The 18092-nt window shown below is 54.3% G+C and overlaps 6 protein-coding genes across 6 annotated transcripts; 2 read left to right on the top strand and 4 right to left on the bottom strand.

Moving 5' to 3' along the window:
- Positions 1 to 303: 303 nt before the first annotated feature.
- On the bottom strand, positions 304 to 3511 carry J4E93_002069 (uncharacterized protein; the record flags this gene model as incomplete). The annotated part of the gene is made up of 3 exons (XM_049340017.1): positions 304 to 2412; positions 2460 to 2557; positions 2605 to 3511. 3 exons carry the CDS (start codon positions 3509 to 3511, stop codon positions 304 to 306), a joined length of 3114 nt encoding a protein of 1037 aa, XP_049202339.1.
- Positions 3512 to 5129: 1618 nt separating this feature from the next.
- J4E93_002068 (uncharacterized protein) lies at positions 5130 to 7035 on the top strand (the record flags this gene model as incomplete). Its single annotated transcript, XM_049340016.1, has 2 exons — positions 5130 to 6614; positions 6664 to 7035. 2 exons carry the CDS (start codon positions 5130 to 5132, stop codon positions 7033 to 7035), a joined length of 1857 nt encoding a protein of 618 aa, XP_049202338.1.
- A 438-nt stretch (positions 7036 to 7473) lies between these two features.
- On the bottom strand, positions 7474 to 10496 carry J4E93_002067 (uncharacterized protein; the record flags this gene model as incomplete). Its single annotated transcript, XM_049340015.1, has 2 exons — positions 7474 to 9905; positions 9953 to 10496. 2 exons carry the CDS (start codon positions 10494 to 10496, stop codon positions 7474 to 7476), a joined length of 2976 nt encoding a protein of 991 aa, XP_049202337.1.
- A 339-nt stretch (positions 10497 to 10835) lies between these two features.
- On the top strand, positions 10836 to 11792 carry EFG1 (18S rRNA maturation protein; the record flags this gene model as incomplete). The annotated part of the gene is made up of 2 exons (XM_049340014.1): positions 10836 to 11202; positions 11266 to 11792. 2 exons carry the CDS (start codon positions 10836 to 10838, stop codon positions 11790 to 11792), a joined length of 894 nt encoding a protein of 297 aa, XP_049202336.1.
- A 120-nt stretch (positions 11793 to 11912) lies between these two features.
- Positions 11913 to 13536, bottom strand: J4E93_002065 (uncharacterized protein; the record flags this gene model as incomplete). Its single annotated transcript, XM_049340013.1, has 2 exons — positions 11913 to 13236; positions 13289 to 13536. 2 exons carry the CDS (start codon positions 13534 to 13536, stop codon positions 11913 to 11915), a joined length of 1572 nt encoding a protein of 523 aa, XP_049202335.1.
- Positions 13537 to 14642: 1106 nt separating this feature from the next.
- J4E93_002064 (uncharacterized protein) lies at positions 14643 to 17386 on the bottom strand (the record flags this gene model as incomplete). The annotated part of the gene is made up of 5 exons (XM_049340012.1): positions 14643 to 14738; positions 14790 to 15929; positions 15980 to 16955; positions 17008 to 17320; positions 17377 to 17386. The coding sequence occupies 5 exons, from the start codon at positions 17384 to 17386 to the stop codon at positions 14643 to 14645; spliced, it is 2535 nt and encodes an 844-aa protein (XP_049202334.1).
- Between the last annotated feature and the right edge of the window lie 706 nt (positions 17387 to 18092).

The raw sequence follows: 18092 nt of genomic DNA, 5'->3' as shown, positions 1-18092 counted from the left end.
GGGACAGACTCCGGCCTCGTAACACTTCCCTCTCGGATGGACTCTTCTAACATCACACATTATGTCACTTGAGATGTCATCCCAAAAGGTCAGACAGAGGTGAGGGAACATCACAATCCGAAATCCGTTTTCATCCCAATGATAATTCTATATTCTTGCCCACACTCCTTCACTCTACATATATATTGCGATCTGATTGATGATGCTGATCCCTCGCTACATGCTATGCAAACGCTTCAAAAAAAAAGTCACAGGAGATAGATCTGCGCTTTCGCACACTAAGCAAACTCAAACTGACGCTGCTTAAACGTCGCGAACGGTACGGCGGGGAATCTCCGTCTCCACCATTTCCAAGCCGCTCAGACTGGGGTACCGCTTGCTGAAGGTGTCGACGTCGAAATCGTCACCGCCGTCGCGGGCGATGGGTGGTAGTGGCTTCTCTTTGGTTGCGGGAGTTGTCTTCACGGGTGATCCTTGGCCCGGGCCTACCGAGCCGCCGGTCTGCAGATTCTTGGGCTTTGGAGCCCGGGGAGGGGGACCGGAGGGGTTGCGTACGTTGATAGTGGGCGGTGCGGAGGCGGATGGTGTTGGTGGAGGCATGTTTGGCCGGATCGAAGAGGGCTTCGCGTACGAGAGATCTTGAGGCTGTTGCGAAGAGACGTTGATGGGCTTGCGAGCAATGGCAGGTGGCTGCCGTGCTCCGCTTTGATCTTGGGGCCGCATGGGTAGAGGCTTTCCGGTGTCGGTGTACTTGCCGTAGCCCTCAGCTGTGCGATTGGAAGCTGCTGGCTTGCTGCTTTCATCGAGCAGGTTCTTGACGCGGTTTTGAATGGACGAAGCTTTCGATGGGCCGCCTTTGGGCTTTCCTTGCCCTTGCGAAGTAACGCGTTGCTTGTACTCTGCTGCCGCAGCTTCAACGCGGCGCTCTTCTTCAGCCAACTGCCTCTTCTCGAGTTCTCTTCGGACTTCTGGTGATAGATCCTGCGTTTCGTCGATCTGGCTGCGGTCGTCGTCACTCAAACCACCAGTAACTTCGGAGCCGGCAATGGGAGTCAAACCGCCCTTGGAATCGATGAGCTGGTCGGTCGGTGTCATGGGCGGCTGATCGCGTTCGTGCTCAGGTGTCTTCGTAGACTCGAAGCGACGGAAAGCATCGCCAAATCTTCCCTTGACGATGTTCGTGATGCTACCACGTTTTCCGTGTTTGCCTTGTTGGCTACTTCGGGAGCTACTACGGCGGTGTTTGTGACCGTGCTCATCCTGTTCGATGGAACGGAGGAAATCAACGCTTGACCTGACGTTCTTCTCTTCCGATTCAGAGTCGTCGATTGCATTTGCAGTGACGCGGCGTTGTAGTGATGGAGCGTCAAAGTTACGACCAGGCGTCATTTCTCGATCACGTAGATAGTCAAGGTTCGACTCTACATGCATGCTAGCCGGGCGTGCATTTGAGTTCGCAGATCTCGACCGATCAATGGCGGAGCCTAGGTCCATATTGGAGGGACGCTGGCTTTCTAAGGAGGGTCTAGATGAAGCCGGGGATTGAGGGATGCTGAGTTGAGATTTGGATCTCGACTCAAAAGAGGGTCGTGCTGGCAAGGCGAATTCGGGCCTCAGTGACGGGCTGCTCAAGGGACTCCTCGGGCGAGGTTCTGACGCCTGTTGACTCAAAGCACGGTTGTGGTGCGATGACAGAGGTACCTTCCAGATGGGGCGGTTGTTGACATCGGGGAGTTTCTGCTGGGCTGGAACGGGAGATGCTCGTGGGGATGTCTGTACGCCAGTAGAGACCATACCGACCCGCTGTGGGATAGGCGACTGTATGCTTGCGTTGTCATTGCGCGGACTGTCTTTGGCTTCGTAGGGCTGCGGTTTTCTTAGAGAGGTGGTCCTGGACACACCCGTGGAGGACACTGCGGTCGAGGGCTTTACCCCAGGTGTTGAGTCGACCTTGGAGAGCGGCGGTGACGCAAAAGCCTCATCTGCAAGCGCATCTGTCACCCGCTTGGTAAGTGCTGGGTCAGAATTCGTTGGCGCTTCGCCAAACTCAAACTTCTGGCCTCGGTCATGCAATAAAGAAAACTCATCCAGAGATGGGAAGCGCGAGGCCAGCTCATCAGCAGCAGCTCGTCTGACCTGAACATCCTGCGAGTCTAGTGCAGCGAATGGGTCGGATGTTGTCCCTCGCATAGGCGACGGACTTGGCCGTGCTGCTGCCGCTGCTGGAGGTGGCTGGGCTGGACCTGTGGGCCTGCCTCTTCTCATGGGTGTAATGTCTGGCACTTGCTGTACCTGCACTGTAGGTGCCACCCTTTGTAGACCCACGACAGGAGGCGGCGAAGAGACCTGAGGCTCGGTAGGGGGAAGTTCCTGGTTCCGGCGGGCTTCTGACTGTGTTCTGCCAGAGTAGATCTGGCTAGTCTTAGCATGGGGCCGTGAAGCCAATATGTCAAACATACGTCTTTGATAGGAATGGGACGGTGTCGCATCGAACAGACTTCGGCGACCACCTGATAGATGTTGGGTCTGTGTTGTGGGTTCTCTCGCAGCATCGAGCCTGTCTACAATCAGTATTTGTTCATGGCCTAGTTTTGCCGCGCATACCTATGAGCTTCTTTATCCTGTCAGAGAACTGGGGGTAGGCTGGGTACTTGAATGTGGCGTTCAGAATAGCCATCTGCCCGACCTCTTCGAAAGGTGTAGTATAGTAGCATAGCTTGTACAATAGTACGCCCAGCGCCCAGATGTCGCTCTTCTCGTCTATTGGCTGCTTGCGGTATACGTCGATCATTTCCGGACTGCGATACTGTAGCGTAGTGTGCCGTTGCACATCGTCCTCGATCAGTCTCCCTTCGGCGGCAGTTGTGGCGGCGGGTCTCGGGGGTGCGGTCGACCCGAAATCGCAGAGTTTGTATATCTTATTGCCTCCCACGGTAGTAATCAGGACGTTTTCGACCTTGAGATCGCGATGGAGGAGCGGCGGCTTAAGGTAGTGCATGGTAGCAACGCCCTCGACGACGTCTGAGAAGATGTGCAGAATCTCCGGCTCTGTCAATCTATGCTGGAGCCTCGTGTTCATGAAGTCGATCAAGCCGCCTCCTGAGCAAAACTCCATAAGCAGGAAGACTTCATAGCCTCCTGTCTTCAGTTGTGAAGCATGCGAGTCCATGTAGGTGACGATCTTGCTGTGGCCTTTGAGCTTCTTCATGGTCTCGACCTCGGTCCTCATGTTCGCCAGTGCGTCTTTGTCCGCACAGGCTACCCTCTTCAAGACAGCAGTCTCGGGGGTTCCGTTATCGGATTTGGGTACGCGGACGAGGTAGACATGCGCGAAACCACCCTCGGAGAGGTACTTCTCGATGGTGACACGGTGGTTGCCGACCTGGACCTTGGTGCCGGGCGCAAAGGTGCCCGGGGGAGCATTGGAGACGGCGATGGGCGCGGGAGCGCGGTATGCGGCCTGCTGGGCCATGGGATGGGCGGCCGAGGGCGCATAGCGAGCGGTGGACATGTTGGGCGGTGAGGGAGCCTGCTGCGGTGCAGGACAACGACGAGGCTATATTTTGCGCATCGAAAGGACGACAGACAGGGCGGGGGTGCTTCTCGGACGCGAGACGGGGGGACGGGTGGTGAGGTGGAGTGAAGGTGGCATGCCTGGAGATGCTTGTGATCGTACCGTAGGAAACGGACCCTTGCAACCACGAGCGCATGGACGAAGCCACACCAACGTCACAATGTATCTTTAGTCCGCGACGCCTCGGGCATGCACGCCGGGCGTGGCCATGTCTATTTACTCTCTCTGCTCCTCAGACGACTATTTCAGTATCACAGACTCGAGGAAGCCGCAGTCCGGGCATGTAGCGCCAAGCTGGGGCACTTTATTCGGTAGGGTACGTGGTTTCTCTCCCGACGTGTTCATTGGGCAGAGCTCGATGTTCGCAGCCAGCTCAGCCTACCACCAAGACGTTTCGTGAAACATTACGACTTCTGTAAGCATGCAAGCTGGTTGGTTGCTTTGGTCGAAATATTCATCCACGGACTTGGTTAGTGTAACATGCCCATCAGAAGGTCGCAGATGTTGACTACGCTGCGTGGTTTGATATGAGATGTATGCACGAGGTACAGCAAATGTAAACTATCAGATATTCCTGTACCATAGTTTTTTCTTTTACAACTTCCCAGATCGAGCGGATAGCAGCGAGGGCAATGTGATAAGTCCAAGACAACGGCCCTGTCGATCTTTAGATCTCCAGATGGGTGTACCATGGATGCAACGACTCGAACAAGTACCGAGAGATCTAGATGCAGATGCAGACTTAGACTCAGGCGGCAGGTTCCTGAGTGACGCGGCCCATGTCATTGCTAAGTTGCTTTTGTTGTGAACCCCGGATGAGGGGGCCTTGTATTCATTCACGCAAGCAGCAAGTAAGCAGGTAGAGTCAAGACGCTCAGCAACAGTGAAGGAGCACCACCTCGACGATGGCAGGCATAGGCGCGGGGTCGCGGCTTCCACAACAGTCTGCCGTACAACGTGCAGCCATGGCAACATGGACACCGCTACTGTACACGACGCGACTTGGACGCGGCCAGGTCATATGACGATGGAGGGGAAGAAGACTTAGGCGTGGTGTGCAGGTCGGGGGTGAGGGCGGCCGTGATGCCGACAGCAAACATGGCAAAGCGTTGACCCTGCAGTGTAAGCGCGGTGGAGGAGGGACTGAGGGGATCGTCGTGTGGGAGAGGCAGACGAGGACGTCGTGTTTGGACGGGCGGCGAGTTGAGTTGCAGGGAAGGACCTTGGCGGGATGCGACGATGGGCAGCGACCCACCCATGACTGCCCAGACGACTTGACCCTTCCCTCTTAACCTCCGCACTGTCGTGTCGTGTGTTGTCGCCTCGCCTGTGCCTATTTAGGAGTGTCAAGACAGTCGCCTCCTCCGCCTTCGTTTCCAGACCGCACTGGTGTTGTTGTATTTGTAGAGTAAGCGGGCTGCCCCATACACCCGCCAGCCGCCGCGTATACCAGCACACCGATTGTGCCCTCTAGACGCTGTTTTACGCCCACCGCAATCACGTCTGCCCGTTTATATACACCGAACTCCCCGCGACTCCTGACACACCCGGTACCATGGCCGAAAACCCACGACTCGCACGCGTCCGACAAGGCAACACGGCGCGCTCACGACGGCCCCAGAGAGACGCCAGCACCTCCCGCTCCGACTCTTCCGCCTCGACCTCGCCCGAGCGCGGCTACGACGATGAAGACAAGGACTCCATCATGCTGCAGTCCAACGACTCGCTCTCGTCGCTGGCGCCGTCAGTATCGCCCGACTCAGACGAGGAGGCTCGCCGGCGGGCCATCGAAGAGCAGAACCGCATTTCGCCCGTCTCCCGCCTACCCGCCGAGCTCATGATCGCTGTCTTCGCAAAACTCTCCTCGCCCGCCGACCTCAAGAACTGCATGCTCGTGTCTAAGACATGGGCTGGAAACAGCGTCGGTCTGCTCTGGCACCGCCCCTCAACGAACAAATGGTCAAACGTCAAGAGCGTCATAAAGACGGTCCAGACGGTCAACAGCTTCTTCGACTACAGCAGTCTGATCAAGCGCCTCAACCTGTCCGCCCTGGGCGGTGAAGTCAGCGACGGGACTCTCAAGCCGCTTTCAAGCTGCAAGCGTGTTGAGCGCTTGACGCTGACCAACTGCACACGACTGTCCGACCTTAGTCTGGAGGCCATGCTCGAAGACAACCGCTACATCCTCGCCCTGGATGTCACCAACGTCGAGTCCATCACCGACAGGTCAATGTTCGCTCTGGCCAAACACGCAGTTCGCCTGCAGGGTCTCAACATCACAAACTGCAAGAAGATCACAGACGATTCGCTCGAGGAAGTTGCCAAGAACTGCAGACATCTGAAGCGCCTCAAGCTGAACGGATGCTCGCAACTCAGCGATCGGAGCATCATCGCCTTTGCCAGGAACTGCCGCTACATCCTCGAAATAGATCTTCACGAATGCAAGAACCTCGACGATGCTTCCATCACAACACTCATCACAGAAGGCCCCAACCTCCGCGAGTTACGATTAGCCCACTGTGCCAAGATCACCGATCAGGCCTTCCTCCGTCTCCCAGCCGAGGCCACCTACGATTGCCTACGTATCCTAGACCTTACTGGTTGCGAAGAGCTACAAGATTCTGGCGTTCAGAAGATAGTCCACGCAGCTCCGCGACTTCGCAACCTGGTCCTCGCCAAATGTCGCAACATTACCGACAGAGCCGTCATGGCCATTACTCGTCTGGGCAAGAACCTCCACTACATACATCTGGGACATTGCGCCAACATCACAGATGTCGGTGTCACGCAGCTGGTCAAGCTATGCAACCGCATACGGTACATTGATCTCGCATGCTGCATTGCTCTCACCGACGTCTCGGTCATGCAACTCGCTGCTCTACCCAAGCTCAAGCGCATTGGCCTGGTCAAGTGTGCGGCCATAACGGACCGCAGCATACTGGCACTCGCCAAACCGAAGCAGATTGGCTCTAGCGGTCCCATCGCACCCAGCGTGCTCGAGAGAGTACATCTCAGCTACTGCACCAACCTCTCCCTAGCCGTAAGTGCCCCACCCAAGACACATCCCGTGCCGTTACTGACATGAACAGGGCATCCATGCGCTCCTCAACAACTGCCCCCGCCTGACCCACCTCTCTCTCACTGGCGTGCAAGCTTTCCTCCGCGACGATCTTCTCGCCTTCTGCCGCGAGGCACCCCCCGAATTCAACAATCACCAGCGTGAAGTGTTCTGCGTCTTCAGCGGCGTTGGCGTACAACGTCTGCGCGTCTTCTTGAACACCAACGGTGGAGAAGACGTTGACAACGAGGACAACGCCTTCGACCTCAACGACGGCACTATGTACCAAGAGGAAGAGGAAGGTGACAACATGGTCGTTGTCACCGCACAAGCGAACATAATGGCCATTGACGAAGACGACGAATTTGGCAACGACGACAGTGAGATGGCAGGGCAAGATTAGGAAATTCGCGCATCGCGCGAGCATCGAAGGCGGTCAACTGGACAGTCGTCGAACGTTTCCTGATTCCTTAGTGTCTGCATCGCTTGTTTTAACTGTTCGCAGTCGCTTTTTCAGCATTTATAGAGGTGTTTGGGATGTTGGCCTTTTGGCATCATTAGCGGCGCTATAGGATATTATCGTTTCTGTAAGGGTGCAGAAACGGACAGTTGGTTTGACAGGCCGCACCTCGGTGGCGATTATACCCTTTTTGCGTTTTCTTAGCTTTTTCTTGGTACAATAGCGGTTACAGGGAAGACTTGAGATCTCCAGAGCAGCCGCACAGCTTAAATATATATCTGTTTACTCTCCACTACTTTGATACACTCCATATGCTGAACTATGCTACCTTGCTACTGAAACATGCGAAGCCTAAGCAAATATTCAAATACTAATCTTCTCTCACTTCATCAACCCACACATGCACCCACAGTCCGGCACAGGACACATGGCATGCCTCGCGAACCAATCCCTCGCATGATGACCATGAAACCCGTGCGTACAATTCATACAAAACACCATCATCCTGCCCTCCTTATCCTCTCCCTTGAGCGTCTCGTACGCCCCCTGCTTACTCGGATCAGGCGAGCCCAACCACAACATACACAGCGCACATCTCGGCATCTGCGCCGCACAGTTCGGACAATGAAGTCCAGGCGTGCTGGCCGCGGACTTTTGTTGTAACGGTGCAGCAGGCTTCCCAGCACCGCCACCGAAGGACAGCGAAGCCGTTGCACGATGTGTCGTCGTCGCGGTGGACGGCGCATTATTCATCCCACCCGCCTGATGCGCAGTAGGAAGCAACCTCTTCGTACTACTCCTCGGATCCTTCCTCAACGCAAGATTCTGCTGGCAGTTCAGACACCTGAGCGTCAAGCTCGGTTGACTGGGTTTATTCACACTCCTGCCCTCGCGCGTTACACTGAGTAGATTGTGCTCCTTGACGTAGCGTGTGCGCTCGAGGAACGTGCGCCAGATCTGCTGCTGCTCGAGGTACATGTCTTTCCAGAGGGTCCAGCGCGGGTCTTGGATGTAGAGGGGGCAGGCGCGGGAGAGGAGTAAGACGGCGTTTTGCAGGCCAGTGGTGGGGTGGTGCGAGATGTGTGTTTGGAGGAGGGAGAGGGAGCGCGTGGTTAGGCCTGTTAGGAGGAGGGCGGAGATGTCGCCTTGGGCTGTTGCGGTTGTTGTTGTGGTGGTGAGGAAGGTGGTTAGGGAGGGGTCTGGTAGGTATTTCAGGGCGACGGCTACGCGGTCCGAGAGGGTGAGTTGCGGCATCGAGACTACGCTTGACCAGTCGCCTGTGATGAAGTAGGTGAGAAGTGATTTTAGGTATGCATCGCTGGTCATGTCGGCCATCCAGGCACAGGCTTCTCTTTGCTCAGCGGAGACCCCGGAGGAGGGCGAGGCGCAGGCTATCACGGCTGCGAGGCCGATGTCGTCTTGTGGGAGTCTCTTGCTCGTAAGACTTGCCCGGAGCAGGGTCAGTGCGATGTCCTTGTGCCCCTGGAAGACGGCGAGAACGATCGCCTTGTATATCTCGCCTTCATTTATGAGCCGTTGACAGTTTTGCTCTACGCCGGCTTTCTCGAGGGGCCAGCCACAGAGACTGAGACATAGCTGCCTGTTCTCTGGGTATTCTGTACTCACGCCTTCGAAGATGGGGAATTCCATGGCCTCAACTATCTCCTTGACTGCATCGCTGAACATCTCTTGGCTTGTCTTTGTATCCGGATCGATGAGTCGCTCGTCGTACATTGTCAGTTCGTTTGCCCATATCGAGCTGACTCCCAAATATTTGAGATCGAGGCCGTTACCCACCATACCGTCTCCTGCGGCATGCGCATCCATGCGGTCGATCAGCGTCCACACATCGACCAGCCAGGGATCGTTTTGAACGATAGCCTTGTTCTTAGCACAATCAAGGGAATAGCCTTCCTGGACACGACGTTTAGGCGCTTGGAGGACGGCTAGGTAATCAGAGAGAGGAATTTTGAACTCGGGGAACGCAAGATCGAGGAGGTCCTCATGCATGTGATGGCTGGGGTGTTCTGTCGACAGAAGAGGTAGGCTTCGTTGGCTGTTGCTGAGGCTCAGTCTGTCGATACTGGCGGAGAGGTTGGGTTTGTGATCTTGTTCGATATCGTACTTTTCTCGTAAAGCTCTGTTCTGTACCTGGATTAGATCCTCTGCTACCGTACCATATGGCGAATTAGGCCTAGCGATGCAGGTGCGGTCTTTGTATATTTCCTCCAACGCGCTTACGTTGATACGAGGTGGTGTTGGCGGTACTCTGAGGACTTCCACCTCCCGATTTGAATGTAGGGCTAAGGCACACTGTCCACCAAGCGGGTTGCCAGTCGTCATGAAGTCGTATGCCACGACTCGCTCTTTTTCATCGTGCCGATGATGTTTGTCGTGTGAGGCATAGCGTAGATGATGCGTAGCTTTGGTGTAGTATGGAGACGCCCATGCTCGAGCAAAAGGTGTATCTGCTGTCTCGGAAGGTTGATGAGAGTGTTGTGCTAATTCGACGATCTTGAATTCTCCTGTGTTCGCGAGTACTCCGAATGTACCTCGCTTGGTACCAGAGTACCGAAGACTCCATATAGAAGCTGACTGTGAGTTGTCTACGACTGGCTTGAACTCCAGGACGGCACCTCCGCTCGCATTGTCGTTAGATGCGACTCGTTGCTTGACGAAGCGTGCGTCCCAAACAGTTACAGTTGGATCTCCTGCTGTCCCCGCTGATAGAAAATAGTTCTCGTCCAACGGGTCGATAGAGATGTTGTGCACCTGGCGCGTTTGGAATTGCGCAATGCCCGCGGTACTAGAGTCTGTGAAGAATGAGCAGGGGATGTCTACTGCTGTATTGGTGACCCACCTCTGAGATCGTAGATGCGCACGTATTGTCTCGATACACCCGCGACGAGCATATCAGGCTGCCCGTTAAAGAACTTGATGCTAGAGATGGCTTCTGAGCTCGCCAACTTCTTATACGGTTCATCCTTGGCTGTGACTCGCGAGTCGTTCATATCGTATATGTTGAGACAGACATCATTCCTGACTCTATCCAGCCCTGTAGCAAGTAGATTCTTAGCGCTGAAGGCGATGGAATTGCATTTCCTTTGGTGTCGTATCGAAAACGAGTGGATGTAGTCGTGATCAGGTTTGTCGGGATCCAATGTAACGATCGTAGCCTCTCCAGAAGCAGAACCCACAGCAACTACGCTCGGGTCCTTCTTCGACCAGTCGAAGGCCGTGTAATTTGGCAGCTTATCTCGAATGCATATCTGCTTATAGTTGACCTTGCTCTTACTAAACTCTTCGATTTGACAAAGACGTAGCCTATTACCCGCGACATCAATGATCAGGAAGCGAGGATTGTCTCGTGTCGAGTGCGGCGACCATCTTATTGCAGCTTCCATCTCACTGGCTGACTATCGCGGTTCAGCGACAATGGAAGTTCAAGGTCCGAAAGCAGAATAAGGAAGCCTCATGAATCAGTGGGAAGTAATCTGAAGGAACGCGAAGCGAGTGGTGTCGTGTGCATATTGCAGTACACTCGAATTTACTAAGTTACTGTGCAAGGGGAAGATATCGGGAGCCTGCAGGTGGGTGAACGCCCGACGCGTGATCTCACTTGGCGCGCATCGGGCGGTCAAGCAACCTTAATTCTGCCGCCCCACTAAAACTTCCCTTCCTTCGATCCCAAGATTTCCGCAGCCGGTCAACAACCCTTAAATCCCAAATCTCAGCCAGCCATCATGTCGCAAAAGCGCAAGCATGCCGAAGCGACCGAGTCGTCATCATCTGCCCCCAAACCGTTCAAGAAGCACCGCACCTTCAAGCCCGGCCAGAGTCATACCAAGTCGAAGAAGCGGCCGCACGTCTCGAGCGACATCGACAAGAGCACCAGCACCAACGCGCTCAAGAGCCGGATACGAGACCTGAAGCGACTACTCGCGCACGTCGACAATGTAGGCGACCACAAAATGTCAGCGGGCAATAGAGTGGAGAGGGAGAGGGAGCTCGAAGCCTGTCAGCACGAGCTGCAAGAGAAGCTGGAGAGCAGCAGAGAGGCCGAATACAGGAAGAAGATGATTGGAAAGTACCATCACATAAGATTCTTCGGTATGTTATGGATTGCGCAGGGCGCATGGGATCCAACACGAAGCGCTTGCTAACGCGCCTCAGATCGTCAAAAGGGCACAAGGATATTGAAGAAGCTGAAGAAAGAACACGAAGCAGAGGATGACGAGGCGAAGAAGCAAGACCTAGCGCGAAAGGTGCACAACGCTCAAGTCGATGTCAACTATGCCATTTACTACCCGCTCATGAAACCCTACGCATCTCTATACCCAAAGTCGAAGAAGGACAAGGCCTCAGATTCCGACGAAGCAGCTGAGGAGGATACCGATGACAAAGCTAACCGCGAGGTCGACGGGCCAAAAGGCGACTTGGATATGTGGAAGGCCGTGGAGGAGGCGATGGCAGAAGGCACATTGGATGCGCTTAGGAATAGCAAGGAGGGCATGCCCGCTGCTGTACCTAAGAAGGAACCGAAAAAGAAGGCACAGCCGCAACTGCAGCAAGCAGTCAAGGTCAAAGAGAAGAAGGTGGAAGAGAAGCTGGCAGCAGCCAAGAACCGTCGCGAGAGGAGAGCACTCGGCGTGCAGGCCCAAGAAGAGGCGGAAGAGAGCGACGGTGGTTTCTTCGAGTAGTGTCACGGCACGGAAATACGTTCATCTGCATCATATACCCGGCGTCCAGACGCCAATAAGATTGTTCTGCAGCAAAATTCGATTACCACAGAATCTCCACGTACTTCAAGACCCATCCTCCTACAAACCCCTCGTCGCATTCCCACCCCCATAGACCTTAACCGGATGCGCCTCAGTATTGTAAACCCACTCATTAACCCCATCCTTCCCAACCTGCCACTCCGCCTCGCCCGCCTGAATCGCATAGCTATACTTAAGCACCTCCGCGAACCAAAAGCTCTCCTGGAAATCAGTAAACTCGCCTCCACCAACCACATTCACATCCTCGATAGAACTATACCCACTGCCAACCCTCGTCGTCGCGTTAATCGCAACAAAAGCATCCCACGCCCAGTCTTGGTACTTTGAATCCGACGTCGCGCGGTAGGCGTAGTAGTAAGATTCTATGACCTCAGGACGGAGTTGGTAGCCCGCGTTCTCGATCCAGAAGCCAGTTCGGTTGAAGAAGGATGTTTGGTTTGCTGGTATGGCGGACGTGTTCCAGGAGAAGATCTCAGGTCCGATGCGTGTTGCAGTTTGGATGTAAGTCTCGTGGCAACCGTTGACGAGTTCGAGGCCGAAATCGATGTAGTCTTGTCTGTCGAGGACTTGACCGCCTAGAATGAAGTTCCCGCCGTCGAAACATGCGAGATGCTGGGATTCCAGGTCGAGCGTGGTGTTTTCAAAAGCTGCGAGGAAGGTTATATCTGGTCGGGGTGCTGGGTGCGAGGCTAGATTCGCAATGGAACTGTCTACGGCCGTGATCCAGCGTTCTTTGAGGAAGCTGTAGCGTGGGTCGTAGATGTACATCTTGATGAGGTACTCGTAGAAGGAGTCGGCGCCGCCTACCCATCCTCCGACTGCGTCGTTGAACTGCCCTGTGGTTACATTGATTCCCATGCCCAGGAGTCCAGGGAACGGTTCGGCGAAGTCGGGAGATGGGAAGAGTAGGTATTGTTCTGCTTTTTCGGCCAGATCCGCATATGTTTGGTTCCCGGTGAGATCCGCGAGGCGGACCCATTCAAGGATCAATGTGCCGACAGTTGCGAGTCCATTCTCTTGATCGACGTTGCTTCGGTTGTTGAAGGTGAGGATGTTCCAGGGTATACCTGTGGGTGTCTCGAATGCATAAGAAAGATTGTTGGCCAGGTTGACGGATTGCGTGAGAAGGGCTTCTACATTTGCTGGATCGTCTGCGAGGTGCGCTAAAGGACCGGAGAGTAAGTCATAGCCGGACAGCATGCCGCCAAGGTATCGGATCGTGGTCTCGAATAGAGAGACTGGATCCTCAGTATACGCGAAGTTGATGCTGGGGATGTATTCTATGATTTCGTTCACAATGTCTTTCTGGCCCATGATGAGTGCTGTGCTGAGAGCGTCGACGGCAGAGGCACCCCACCCATTCCTGAGACGAGTTTAGCACAACTTGCTTTCTGGTATAAAGATTCGATACATACCTCGAATTACTCCCGTTGTTGCCCACAGGCCTCAGCTCATCCATGGGGAACGCATACTGGCGGTATCCATCCCAGCTTATTCTGAAGGTGTCGATTACAGCTTGCGCTCTCTGATCAGGTGATACAGGATCGTATGTTGGTGGAGTGGTCTCATATTGTCTCCTTGGTAAGTCTACCGGTGTGTTCGATGGTAAAGCCGACACCAGAGACAAAAGGCCACTTCCGAGCGCGACAGACGTGAGAAGCATTGCGTTCAAGCGTCTGATCTTCCACAGACGCTTGTGGTCCCCGAAGCCTCTTATACAAATATGTTGAATGTCAGGGATACCGTTCGGGCCGGTTGCTACTCAGTTTGATGAGAGACCAACAAAGTTCAGGTATGGATATCTTCACCGTCTCCAATGAAGATGAACGTTAAAACAGAGGACAGAAGGTCGTGTCTAAGTAATAGAAGCAGATCTGGGAGGATAAGCACCTGCTCATAGTGGATCACGACCAAGACACGTCTATTGGCAATTGCATCACGTTCCCTCTCTACTGCAAGTCTTGCAGCCAGATCCAGGACTTCGGGAATATCGGAACACCATTATAACGTCCCATGTAACGCTGAATAAGGAAGGTAGTAGCTCTATACAGGCATAGACAGATACTGGCAGCAGGCATTGTGAGGCTGGGTACCCGCGATCCCCTCGTGCTAATGCGAACCGAACTTCTTGGGGCGCATGACGAGACAGGGTGACCGCTGTAGTGACAAAAGTGAGTGGCTGGCAAGGTTTATAGTATGCAGGCGCTGGTGCGTGCTATCATGTCGATCCCAGAATCTGTGTTAATCCCTGGTCGTGCATCACCTGCTGCCGTCTTCGCGATACGTGTGTAAATGATGTCTTCTCGACACAAAACATTCCTTAATGGGCAGCAATCCCGCTTTGGAATGGTCGAGTGCTGTGGAGAAACGGTTGTGCAGAAGAGAGAAGCCACTCAACAAGTCGATGTTCCTGGCAATGGCGGGGGGATCTACCGGAAAAGCGGGCGCGGATGGCTTGAGGCGCTAATCCCGCATCTTATTTCCACCTCTGTCGGGTTACTGCGGCAGGTGCAGAGGGCGACTGGTGCTTGCGCAATCCAAACATGAAGATTAGGCGTCCCCCGAAGCAATCTTGCGATCCAGTTCGAGTATACACTAAAACTAAAGAACTCGCTCCACGCTCAGCACTTGATATGTTCGTCAAAGATGCGCGCACGAAAGCCTTGCGCTGGATCTAGTCTTTTGTGCATGCCATCATCGCTCGGGTATGTCATTTGCTCTATACTGCTCGCTACTTGAAGATTTTACTACCAAAAGTGTGCGTTGCGATCATGTCGGCTCGGCCCAGTCAACCTGCTCTGTTACTGGAGCACCACCTGCCGAGTAACTGATCTTGAGTCGGAGCTTTAGCCTTGCGGGTGGGGGCTGGGTCTGTTAGTATGTTATCCATATATAATACATCTGAGAATGACTTACCCCATTGACAGCTGTGACCCTCATCTGCTGGGTCGCATCTTGGCCTCCCTCCAGCTCACTGGTACTGATAGGTTGTAGCTGCAGCTTTTGACTCTTTGGTACAGCGGCTTGTAGATTCACACCTGACAGCTGGCCAAAGCTTCCAGTATTGCGGAAACGTGCGAGAAGTTGCACGGCGTTTGCGTCACGCTTGAGCTGGAAGGTGATCTGTAGGTCGTTCTTGTTGTACGCTGGATGCGCGGGTGGGCCTGAGGCCACCGACGGTGCTGAAGCTTGTGGTGGTGGCGAGGACATACCGCCGAGCCCGCCCAGAAGGTCCATGGAGTTACCTGCCGGCGGTGCCTGAGACTGCGCTGGGGCTGGTGAGCTACTAGCTCCGGAGTTGAAGAGATCCATGATGTTGGCCACGTTCGATTGTGGTGCAGGGGAGGATGTTTGTGGCGGTGATGAAGACCCGCCCATGATGTCTGCAAGCAAGTCCTGGCTCTGTTGAGTTCCATTGGCCGCCCCATTCATGCTGGTCGACGGGCCTGCATCGCCCATGAGGTCCAGTAGCAAGTCTTCTGTCGCTGCTTGCGCAGGCTTCTTCTTCGCAATCTTCGACTGTCGTTTCTTGGTCGCTTCGCCCAGAACTCGTGACTCTTCGCGGATTTCAGGCGGTGGCATCTTCTCAAGGACGCCCCTCCTAATCTGGTCGTGGCCGAACAAGTTGCCGTATTCGGCTGCACGCTGTTGAATCTCAACGTCAAGGTTTGCCGCATATCGTTGTAATAACCGTCGTAAACGCTCAATCTGAGCAGGATCGCTCAAACGTGTCGTGAGTTTCATAGAGGCTGTGACGATGTACTGTTGGACGATAAGGCCGGCGTAACTGCTACCGAGGATGGTTTCGAAGAGATCGACGACGTCGCTTTCTTTGACTTCCTTAACAAGCTCTTCCTCTTCGTACTGACCACCTCTAAGCAGTGCATCACCGTACTCTCCAATGACCCAGGAACCGGCTAGTGTGAGACCCTCCTGTGTGATGTCTTCCTTCAAGGCCGCATAGAGTTTCTGTACGGAATAGGTCTGGAGATCAGGTGTGGTAGCGATCAGTCGTACAAAGGAGGACAGAATCTGTTCTTTGACATAGTTTCCGGCCTGATGCGTGGATTAGTTACATGCGGCTTACAGGAACATGACTGACTTACGAGTTTCAGCACGCGCAGCATGGTATCAACGTGCCACCTCTTGTTTGGCGCGAAGCGGTCTGCTGCGACCCCGATCTGGGAGGTCATGACAGGTTTGAACTCGTTGTCAGCAACCTCCAAGAAAGCAAGGAGCTCCCTAATCAGTACTCGCACATTGCTCTCGTTGATCAGGGTAAAGCTGAGGTCAAGCGCTCGCCGTCTAATACTAATATCAGGATCCCGTAGACAATCCAGGATGGTGTTGCGGTGTCTCTGCACGGCGTTTGGCTCGACTGCGACAACCTTGATCAGTGTGTTGAGCGCAACATATCTGATGTTGTTGTCACGGTTTGACAAGAACTTTCCTAGGATGTTGACACCAAGCACGCGAAGTCCGGAATCTGCTTCGATATCGAGGATTGTGAGTACAGCCTCGTACAAGATGGAGTTGCCGACGTTTTTCGAGGAGTCTGTGTTGGTCGCGACCTGGGCCAGGATATCGTTGATCTGCTCGCTAACCTGCGCATCGCCACGGGCCAGAACTCGCAGAAGTTGGAGTAGCTTGCACTGCAGAAAAGGGTCTGTAATGCCGGTTACGTCGTGCTCCGGCGCATAGCCAGACGAGGAGAGCCCCTTCAATATCTTGACTAGGCTGGGCACCATGGGTCTGAAGATGTCCCTGACGCCGTTCTCGTCATCCTCGGCCTCGTCCGCCTCGCAGAGGTTCTCTACTAGGGTGACGCCACACAGCAAGACGCCGTGGTTTCGGTCTTGTAGTAGCAACTTGGCCTTCTCCAAGAAGTGTTCCTGGAGGTCGGGCACTTTCCGACATATCCTCATGGCGCAGATTGCGGCTTTGCGACGTATGTATGGGTTCGCGCTCGATATTATCGTTTCGACTTCCGGGAACAGGTCTCGAGCCATTTCGACGGAGGCGATGTTACCGAGCGTGCAGAGGGCGAGGCCGACGATGTACTGGTTGGGGTGGTTCAGGTCGCTACACATTGTTTAGCATGCAGATCCATATCAGAGGGTGCATCATTGCCTACTTCTTCAGCGAGTTCGTCACCAGTGTCAAGACTTCCTGGTTCTCGTCAAGCAGCAACATGGTCCCCAGATATCCCAACCGCTTGTCGGCGAAGCGCGGAGAAGCCAGCAGCTTCAGACATTCGATTTGACCAAAGTGTGTCCTCTCGCCCAGAGTGAAGAGATAAAGTAGCTTTGCGACATTGTTCCTCCTCACGTTGGAGTCGTGGCTCTCCTCCCTAAAGCTGGCGCGGATGGCGGCACTCTCTTTCTGCACGACTGCACGCTCGTCGGCAATTGTCTTTGCAGCGCGCACATTGCGAATAAACTGCTTCACTGTATATCCTTAGCACAAGTCCTCAGCTGCTGGGGGGTCGCGGTGCTTGGCGTACAGGAAGCCATTGCGGTGGCCTCTTGGACCCCACCCGGACAGCGAAAGAGGGTTCGATGGGAAAGAGGCTGGCGAGGACGGGAATAGTATTCGGCCGTCGATGGGTATTATGGATTGGTCACGGGCGACTATGTGAATTGTCCTGGCTGCGCGTTGGTAGGCGGAACGTTTGGGCATGGCCTACAGCTGGCCGGGCCGTCATTTGTTCCAGAGTCCAGAGGTCGGACGCACCTGCCACCACCAACGGGTACGCATGCCTAGACTCTACTCTACCCTGAACTCGGACTGTCTTTGATGCGCATAGATTTTGACGCAATATCCTAACCAAACCCCCTGAGATATAACTACTTTGCATGTTACTCTACGTACCAAGAAACACGACCGTTCCTGGCACTGCTCCCAAGACGCCCGCACTGACTCGCGCGGCCGCTGATGTAACCGACCCTTCGACCATCATTGCCAACTCTCCGAGTCGCTAGGCCACCACTACATCAGCAGACCGCATGTACTTGCATATTCCTTGTAGCATATATACGTATCAAATGCAAGCCGATTACCTCTCCATTACCTGTTTGTGTCGAGCGGTTGTCCGGAAGCCTCGTCTGCCACTCACTGCCCCATCTGACACAGCCAGTGACCCTGTTAGTTGCGGATCATAGTCTGGCCTGTCCACACTTGAATCCTCCTTCCCACTCCTCCTCCGTGACATGCGCATAT

Source organism: Alternaria ventricosa (genome assembly GCF_023758065.1).
Source record: "Alternaria ventricosa strain BMP 2768 chromosome Unknown scaffold_3, whole genome shotgun sequence".
Lineage (NCBI taxonomy): Eukaryota > Fungi > Ascomycota > Dothideomycetes > Pleosporales > Pleosporaceae > Alternaria > Alternaria ventricosa.
The sequence above is the reverse complement of the archived record's forward strand: the minus strand, read 5'-3'. Positions and strand labels throughout refer to the sequence as shown.